Source organism: Cherax quadricarinatus, chromosome 4 (genome assembly GCF_038502225.1).
Source record: "Cherax quadricarinatus isolate ZL_2023a chromosome 4, ASM3850222v1, whole genome shotgun sequence".
In the NCBI taxonomy this organism is placed as follows: domain Eukaryota; kingdom Metazoa; phylum Arthropoda; class Malacostraca; order Decapoda; family Parastacidae; genus Cherax; species Cherax quadricarinatus.
This window is the reverse complement of record NC_091295.1, coordinates 18,667,631-18,678,075: the sequence shown is the minus strand read 5'-3', so window position 1 is coordinate 18,678,075 and position 10,445 is coordinate 18,667,631. Positions and strand designations below refer to the sequence as shown.

Sequence of the window (10,445 nt, the reverse complement as noted above, 5' to 3'; positions counted from 1 at the left end):
TCCCAGACACATACATCTACTGTGTGTATACTTCCCAGACACATACATCTACTGTGTGTATACTTCCCAGACATATATCCACTGTGTGTATACTTCACAGACACATATATCCACTGTGTGTATACTTCCCAGACACATACATCTACTGTGTGTATACTTCCCAGACACATACATCTACTGTGTGTATACTTCCCAGACATATATCCACTGTGTGTATACTTCACAGACACATATATCCACTGTGTGTATACTTCACAGACACATATATCTACTGTGTGTATACTTCACAGAGACATACATCTACTGTGTGTATACTTCCCAGACACATACATCTACTGTGTGTATACTTCACAGAGACATACATCTACTGTGTGTATACTTCCCAGACACATACATCTACTGTGTGTATACTTCACAGACACATACATCTACTGTGTGTATACTTCCCAGACACATACATCTCCTGTGTGTACACCTTCTGGAAGGTGTACATGAAGGAAAGTTCATTAAGAAAAGTCCACTTTCCTGTATATTTTTATTTATTTATTATGCTAAACTGTACACACGTGAGAGATGCTTTTTAATATTACTGTTTATTGTAGAGATATTATATTATACACACACACACACACACACACACACACACACACACACACACACACACACACACACACACACACACACACACACACACACACACACACACACACACACGAAGTTGTCCTGTTTGTTTTGGGAAGGAAAAATAGTGACAAGTCAGGAAAAAATTGAGACGTTGTTGTTGGATCTGTTGCTACTGGATCTGATGCCGCTGGACCTGGTGACACTGGACCTGGTGCCACTGGACCTGGTGCCGCTAGACCTGGCACTGCTGAACCTGTCACTGCCTCGACCTGGCACTGCTGGACCTTGTGTTGCTAGACCTTATGTTCCTGGACCTGGCACTGCTGTACGTGGTGTTGCTTGACCTTATGTTCCTGGACCTGGCACTACTGGACGTGGTGTTGCTTGACCTGGTGTTCCTGGACCCGGAACTACTGGACGTGGTGTTGCTAGACCTTATGTTCCTGAACGTGGCACTGCTGGACGTGGTGTTGCTAGACCTTATGTTCCTGGACCTGGCACTGCTGGACGTGGTGTTGCTTGACCTGGTGTTCCTGGACCTGGCACTGCTGGACCTGGTACTGCTGGACGTGGTGTTGCTAGACCTTATGTTCCTAGACCTGGCACTGCTGGACGTGGTGTTGCTAGACCTTATGTTCCTGGACCTGGCACTGCTGGACGTGGTGTTGCTTGACCTGGTGTTCCTGGACCTGGCACTGCTGGATCTGGCACTGCTGAACGTGGTGTTGCTAGACCTTATGTTCCTAGACCTGGCACTGCTGGACGTGGTGTTGCTAGACCTTATGTTCCTGGACCTGGCACTTCTGGACCTGATGTTGCTAGACCTGGTGTTCCTGGGTCTGGTGCCGCTGGACCTGGTGCTGCTGACACCTTACTACGAACGTACACACAACCCTTCATTTTTTTGTATTAAGCATCTTTTTTCGAGTACCTCAAAATTCACGAGAACGTTCTTAAGAAATATAATAAAGATCTTATTTAGGTATTTGAGATATGAAAAGATGGGATGTACGCAGCTGTCCTCTGGATAACAACGCTAGCTTTATATATGGTCAGTCTTTCTGCTGTACGGTTATGAGAGCTCAAGTGAGCAGAGTGATTCAGAGAGAGAGAAATTGTATTTCATGAGTCTCCATACCCATCAAGGCCACTCAGAGGAAGGCTTGGCAGAGGCTTGATCTTCCGTCCGCTGTTCGAATCAGTCAAGGCTTCATACGGTGTTTGTTGTGGTAGCCCTATAAATTCTCAACCAAAACGAATATAGAGGGTAGAGAGAGGAGAGAGAGTGAAAGAGAGAGAGAAGGAGAGAGGCAAGAGAGAGAGAGAGAGAGATCAAACACTACAGTTAACCCAGGAAACATCCTGCAACAATGCCAGGGGCGCTGCAGAGGGCGCTGGCAGTGATGGTGGTGCCGGCCTGGGCGACGGTGCTGGTGACGGTAATGGTCGTGAAAACGGACGACCAGATGGTCAGCGCACCCCTTTTCTTCCTTATCTTGCTCGATTCATCCGCCTCTTCCTCTGCATCCTCGCCACCATTACCTCGTTCCTCCTCTTCGTCCTCCTGATGGCGCTGTTCATCAACATCGAACTCCATTGCTTTGCTGCTCTCCAAACTGAAGAACGGTGTTTCATTTTCATCAGTCTGCGCCAGCCTGAGAGAATAATTATAAAAATTACAATTATTATTATTATTATTCGGCAACTCTCTCCAAATTTTCCAATTACTTTTTTTTTTTTTTGGGGGGGCACTCTTGATTGTACGAGTCAGCAGCTGTTATCCTGCCTCACTTCATTTACAAGCTAAGAGCTGTTATCTTGTACTTTTCTCAAAAGTGATGTTCTGAACACATCGGCTCCAGGCTGAGGGACTGATTACCTTATTCTCCTCATCTTACACTGTTCTTTTCTGTATTGGACTGAAGAAGCCACTGGCTGGCAAAAAGTTTCCTCAATAAAGATTCCCAAACGTTGCACAGGTGTCTCATTCTTCAACTGACACTTAGTGCTGTTTAAAAAAAATATAAAAAATTCAACTGACAGACATACACCTCACAATGTATATATAAAAAAGATACACAATGCGGGTTGAGGCATGTTATCGTGAGGACGTTTCGCACCAGGTGAAGGAAACGTTTTCACAGTAAAATACCATAACTCGCGTTGTGTGTCATTGCCACACTGAGTGTAATGTATCAGTGTATTACTACACTTCACGGAACAGTCTCGTGCCAGCAGGTGTACACACCAGTGCTCCTTAAATAACAAAAAATCACAATACCGTGACTGGAACAATACACATATAACCCGCAAATAGAAGAATAAAACTTATGACAACGTTTCGGTCCGGCTTGGACCATTAACTGGTTACCCGCTGTGGATAGTTAATGGTCCAAGACGGATCAAGACGTCGTCATAAACTTAATCCTCCTGTAAGAGGTTCCTTACAAGAGCTTCATGACGCTCTTCTTCCTGCGGCCCAGGCAGGGTGTGGAGGAGACAGAGAGGCAGGTGGTGAGGGCTGTGATGGTGGTGGAAGCAATTCTTGTCACAGAACTTGTGGAAATCACTCCAAAGAGTCGCTCCTCTCTCACCCCATCGTCAGTATGAGTAGCAGCAGCAGCCGAGGTCACCAGCAGCAGCAGCGCCAGCATGGGGAAAGCCGCCTTCATCTGCAAGAGGTCAGTAACATCAGGTCAGTCTATGACGGGAAAGCTTTTAACAGAAAGAAATTGATAATTAAAAGGCACTGTAAATTGGAAAATCAAGCCAGGTCATCAACGAACACACGGTGTAAGTGTCAGGTGTGATCATCAACGAACACACGGTGTGTCAGGTGTGATCATCAACGAACACACGGTGTGTCAGGTGTGGTCATCAACGAACACACGGTGTGTCAGGTGTGGTCATCAACGAACACACGGTGTGTCAGGTGTGGTCATCAACGAACACACGGTGTGTCAGGTGTGGTCATCAACGAACACACGGTGTAAATGTCAGGTGTGATCATCAACGAACACACGGTGTGTCAGGTGTGGTCATCAACGAACACACGGTGTGTCAAGTGTGGTCATCAACGAACACACGGTGTAAGTGTCAGGTGTGGTCATCAACGAACACACGGTGTAAGTGTCAGGTGTGATCATCAACGAACACACGGTGTGTCAGGTGTGGTCATCAACGAACACACGGTGTAAGTGTCAGGTGTGGTCATCAGCGAACACACGGTGTAAGTGTCAGGTGTGATCATCAACGAACACACGGTGTAAGTGTCAGGTGTGGTCATCAACAAACACATGGTGTGTCAGGTGTGGTCATCAACAAACACACAGTGTAAGTGTCAGGTGTGGTCATCAAACAAACACACGGTGTAAGTGTCAGATGTTATCATCAACAAACACATGGTGTAAGTGTCAGGTGTGGTCATCAACAAACACACGGTGTAAGTGTCAGGTGTGGTCATCAACAAACACATGGTGTGTCAGGTGTGGTCATCAACAAACACATGGTGTGTCAGGTGTGGTCATCAACAAACACACAGTGTAAGTGTCAGGTGTGGTCATCAACAAACACACAGTGTAAGTGTCAGGTGTGGTCATCAACAAACACACGGTGTAAGTGTCAGGTGTGGTCATCAACAAACACACAGTGTAAGTATCAGGTGTGGTCATCAACAAACACACGGTGTAAGTGTCAGGTGTGGTCATCAACAAACACACAGTGTAAGTATCAGGTGTGGTCATCAACAAACACACAGTGTAATTGTCAGGTGTGGTCATCAACAAACACACAGTGTAAGTATCAGGTGTGGTCATCAACAAACACACGGTGTAAGTGTCAGGTGTGGTCATCAACAAACACACGGTGTAAGTGTCAGGTGTGATCATCAACAAACACACGGTGTAAGTGTCAGGTGTGGTCATCAACAAACACACGGTGTAAGTGTCAGGTGTGGTCATCAACAAACACACGGTGTAAGTGTCAGGTGTGGTCATCAACAAACACACAGTGTAAGTATCAGGTGTGGTCATCAACAAACACTCGGTGTGTCAGGTGTATTCATAAACAAACACACGGTGTAAGTATCAGGTGTGGTCATCAACAAACACACGGTGTAAGTGTCAGGTGTGGTCACCAACAAACACACGGTGTAAGTGTCAGGTGTGGTCATCAACAAACACACGGTGTAAGTGTCAGGTGTATTCATAAACAAACACACGGTGTAAGTATCAGGTGTGGTCATCAACAAACACACGGTGTAAGTGTCATGTGTGGTCATCAACAAACACACGGTGTATCAGGTGTGGTCATCAACAAACACACGGTGTAAGTGTCAGGTGTGATCATCAACAAACACACGGTGTATCAGGTGTGGTCATCAACAAACACACGGTGTAAGTGTCAGGTGTGGTCAACAAACACACGGTGTAAGTGTCATGTGTGGTCATCAATAAACACACGGTGTAAGTGTCATGTGTGGTCATCAACAAACACACGGTGTATCAGGTGTGGTCATCAACAAACACACGGTGTAAGTGTCAGGTGTGGTCAACAAACACACGGTGTAAGTGTCAGGTGTGGTCATCAACAAACACACGGTGTAAGTGTCAGGTGTGGTCATCAATAAACACATGGTATAAGTGTCAGGTGTGGTCATCAACAAAGCCATGGGGCTCTGGTCAAAACAAGTTAACAACTATGGCACAATATGGCATTCAGTTAGCATTGAGTGGAAGCATTGATTTGATATACAATGTTTCACTCGTACGAGGCCCCGAGTTATCGTTTACTACAGATATGAACAAACAAGACGTACTGGAGTACCACCTCAGGCCTTCTACGAGTGGAACATCCAGTTTATATGCTACGGCACTTGGATGGGAGAAGTGGTCAACATGAACTTTGGTTAAGGTACAGAACCTCTCACAGTCTACTAACTCAGTAAGAGTATTCAGTAGTATTAAATGTTGATGATGAAAGAAATTCGATGATCACATACAGATCTGATTTAGATTTTGTCACGGAAGTGGCTAGCTTATTGTGCACCCTTTAGCCATCCTGTGGAGGGTAGCGCAAGAACATACGGATACACAATAGGTGTAGGAACTAGGCTCCATATGGGTTAACAGAAGCACATTTGAATTTATATCTACAGTTCACTTATCTGTTACAAGCAAATTTAGAAAGTTTGCTTAATATATCTGGTATCTTATATTCATTATTATCTTGATATGTCATATAGGTTATTATCCTGTCTGTCTCTATATTTCTCAATAAGTTGACAATTGAGCACATAGTGTTGAAGATAGTGGCCATAGTACTTGTAACCTAAGTCTGGCCACTACAACATCAGTCAGTGTTCACATTGCAAGTTGCTCCATAAACGTACTTATCTACGTTCATGTTATCATAGTGGTTTATAGATCTACTCAGACTTCCAATTATATTCCTATAACATTCAGTTTTATTATTTCCTTCTCTCCTAATATTATTCCTAATGCTAGACACAGATATGTCAAAGTTATATTCTACATTCTCCTCCAGGGAACTTTTTTTTTGGGCTAACATATCAACTTTATCATAAAAGAGTAATCCAGTGTATGACGAAATTCATAACAATTCTACATTAATTTTTTTCCCGGATTTTTGAGTATCTGTACCTGGCTTCTCCAGTGAGCATGTTATAAGGGCTATGTGAGTCAAGAGCCTTCAGTGATGACAGAATCAGTAATAATTTTAGAGTCAAGCTCAGTGTCATAAGTTAACTTGAGCGCCATGAGGATGACAAGCAATTCAGTTTGCAATGTAGACGCCAAGTTGTTAAATCTTATGCCTAACTCAACAAAGTTAGGGAGGTGGCAACAAGAACAGATGAAGCCCTGCCAGTAAACTCCTGCATAGATCCATCAGTGTAAATAACTTGTGGTAACTTATTACTACCAGCTAGGCGAGAAATTTCTTCAGCAGTTGCTTTAACAAGCGATTTAAGGAAGGGATTACTAGCAATGAGCTTCTTGGGAGAGACTTGCAGGGGTGAAATGCTCTTGTCGTCTAGTGACACAGTTCATGCAGGTTATAAAACTTAATATAAGTACATGTTTTTACAACCCATTTAGATCTGTGTGTATTTACATCTAGACATTTAGTAAGATTCATGGTGACAGTGTCTGGCTCATTACCAACATGTCCTCTTGATGACAGCAAAAACAAATAAATTACATTTTTGGAAAAACATACAAATATGGCAGAAACAAGCTGACTGCATCAATATGTTGCCAGAATTATGCACTATTTTTTGGTAAGAAAACAGTTTTCCATAATTTTTCAGTTTCAATTTTGTTTTCCTTCAGAGAAACCGACTGGCCCCCTTATTATTAATTTAATAAATTAATAAGGGGCCTGGACATATTTAATTTTTTTGTTGTTTATGGTCCAACTTCAATGAAATTTTATACTGTGATTTAACCAGCATTTTGCGGCCTACACACTGTTTGTACTGACTCATGTTGCAAAATTGCAGGATACTGCAAAATTGTATATATCATAAAAATCCACCCTGACCTACAAAATTGATAAGATGCACAATGTTCTCGTCAACATCAGATGAAAGATAAACAGCTCGATAATCTTAATTTCAAAGTCTTTTGAGAGAAATATCAAGACTGCATTATCAAAAATGTTGAAATGTGTTTTTATCTTGTTTTAAGGAGTTTTTTGGGAGAATAAAATTTAATGAAAACAAAATGATAAAACATATTGCAAATCAACTCTGAAATTGAATAGAACCATTATTCCTCAATAATGTGTGAAAAAATCATGGCACTCCTATTAATACTCTTCGCAAAAACTGAAAACAAATGTCAATAACTTATTCCTGAGTTATTCATATTTTTATTTTCTATAAAACTCGAGGGACACGGCGCGCCGAATTTAAGCATGTTACATCACCTCTATCATTGTTGACAACCCTGAGGCAATACACAAATAACCCGCACATAAAAGAGAGAAGCTTACGACGACGTCGTCGTAAGCTTCTCTTTTATGTGCGGGTTATTTGTGTATCGTTCCAGTCACGGTATTGTGCCTTTTTGTTATTTATTAACCCTGAGGCACCTGAGTAACAACAACTCTGTGCTCTTCACTTTAGTCCTCAGAGAAGTTGCCAGGTTGTATATTTAGAATGAAACAATCATAAAAATCGTAATTTTTGGAGTAAAAAAAAACACTAATTACCAACATGTCATCTTGATGACAGCAACAACAAAAAAATTACATTTTTGGAAAAACATATTTAGAAATACGACAGAAACAAGCTGATTGCATCAACATATTACCAGAATTATGCGCTATTTTTTTGGTAAGAAAACATTGTTTTCCATAATTTTTCAGTTTCAATCTTGTTTTCCTTCAGAGAAACCGACTGGGCCCCTGATTCATCTCATTAATCCTATCACTGATACTAGAGATACCAAGCTTCTTCCTCATAATAAGAGCCTTTGTAGACTTGGGACAGCCAAGAATATTTCTCAGAGCTTCATTTTGCATGAATTCCAAAGGTCGGAGACAACTTTCTCTAAGTTATATCATCATAGGAACAGCATAATCAACTAAGGACCTAACACAGGCTTTGTACATCACTCTCACATTAGCACCATAGTTGGGGTTGTAGCCAGCAACAGCTTCGAGTGTATTTAGCCTATCTTTGCATTTCTTATTTAGTTTCGTTTGGGTTGATTTATTGAAGGGTGCGTCTACACTATCTGTAAGATTTAACATGGCTGATGTTTTCACCCTGCAAAGAGACAGATGGGGGATCACATACATAGAACAGAGAAGATTAAGATCTGTCAGGACTCCTGACAGATCTTATTCTTCTCGTGCACTCACCTCTGGTTCTTCTGTACTCCTGACTCAGGAGTACAGAGGAACCAGTGAGTGCACGACAGATGGAATTAAGACTTTAATTGCAAGTGCCTATATTGTTTTGCAGTGGATAGTGTATTTGTTTAATATTTATGCCTGGAAGAGAAGGCACCAAAGATTGACAAAGATAATTCGTAATTTTTCCGTATAAATGAAGAGGTCAAGAGAACGTTAATATTACAGGGAATTAAGTTTGTTGAATGCACTGAGTAAAATTTATGGTAGAATATACGTCGATAGAGCAAAGAACAGAATAAGACTGAAGAGTAACAAGGAGGATATTATTATTATTATTATTATTATTATTATTATTATTATTATTATTATTATTATTATTATTATTATTATTATTATTATTATTATTATATTAATACAAATTGGATTTTTTGCCAGAATAATTTGTTGAAAGTTTTAGTAAGACAATTCGCTATAGTATCGCTACAATATTTGTGGAGATTATTACGGATGCTGATCTCATACTAATCTAAATTTTTCAGTAATGACCGTAAGATAGTGTCTAGGTGGTGTAAAACTGGAAGAGAGAAGTACGGAGAAAGTGAATGTATTTAGATATATGAGAGAGCATATCAACGGACAGGAATTTGGAAAACGAGAGCAATCGTGGAATGGAGGAGGAAAAGAAAGTTAAATGGAGTTATAAAGTGTCTTTGTAAAGAAGGAGGTTGATCAGTGGGCGTAAATAGAGGGGACAAGTCAGGTAGTATTGATATTAAGACTGTTTACTTGGGTGTGAGGTATGGGTTTTGAATGTTGCAGTGAGGAGACTGAAGACGGTGGTATGAATATAATGCAAAAAAAAAAAATGAAAGAGTGAAGAATTTTGAAGTTGATGTGGTGGTATAAAAGGTATTACCCAGAGAGCAAGAGAGATATTATTGAGATGGTATGGTAGAGACGCTCTAAGACAGGGTGAAAAAGAAGGTGTTTAAACCTGGGTCGGGTTGGAAGGTGTAGGAGCCGTTCCGTAAAGGAATGGAGGGAGATCTGTGAAGGTTCTAAGTGGCCCAGGATTAAGTACATGGTATAGGATGTGAGTGTCAGGTCAGAGTGAATGGAGGAAAGTGGCTTTTGGAATGTGACTTGTTGTTTGAGTGAAGTCATGGTAATATCTGGTATGGTTTGTTTGCCATCGTGTCATTACGATTTCATGAGTCATGGGATTCATCAGTGCCTGAGCTCAGGGAAAAGAGTGGACATGTTGCGTTTAGGGTCTTTTGAATAATGATGTGTGTCCACATCTGAAAAGAGCGATGAAGTGAGTGAAGGTTAACGGTCTTTCTCCTTCCAGTCTCCCTGATACTTAAAACAATTTTACCTCTGCCACCGACACTAGCTGCAGCCAATTTCTCAACCACTAATTTTGCACCAACTGAGAGAACATCACCAACCTTGCTCGAGGAACTAACTGCACGTCGACCTTCCTCAAGTGTCTCTTAAATACTACAAGAGTGAGATGCACAAGTCTCCGAACACAGCTATACCAAGACTGCTTCACGTTTTTCCCGTACTAAAGACACTACAATCCCTTCAATCATCAGAAAATACAAATAGTGTCTAATTGCACTGTTATATTCAGGTAAGGAAGCGTCTACATATCAGAAAATAATACCTGCAAACTCTTCAATGTAAATGGACGTAATATGGACCTTCTTGCATTAACTTTGAAAATATTTAAGCGATGCGATTTCGGACGCCACCAGTCCAGGAAAATGCTCAGGTGGTGCTAAATATAGAGACAAGAAACACCCAAAACTTGGCATCAAAAGATTTTTGACTATACCAATGGAGGATTTTTTCCGATTTATTTTATATCGTTGGTCATCTCGTCACTATTAAATTGGTTAAACAATTCTCGAAACAAGAGAAAGAAGAGGAAT

General features: G+C 41.2%; 1 protein-coding gene across 1 annotated transcript; it reads right to left on the bottom strand.

Annotated features, from left to right (window-relative positions):
* Positions 1 to 531: 531 nt before the first annotated feature.
* On the bottom strand, positions 532 to 9,989 carry LOC138854071 (uncharacterized). The gene is made up of 3 exons (XM_070094901.1): positions 9,957 to 9,989; positions 3,073 to 3,296; positions 532 to 2,279 (listed from the first exon to the last, which is right to left on the bottom strand). Exons 2-3 carry the CDS (start codon positions 3,294 to 3,296, stop codon positions 1,970 to 1,972), a joined length of 534 nt encoding a protein of 177 aa, XP_069951002.1. The 5' UTR covers positions 9,957 to 9,989; the 3' UTR covers positions 532 to 1,969.
* Between the last annotated feature and the right edge of the window lie 456 nt (positions 9,990 to 10,445).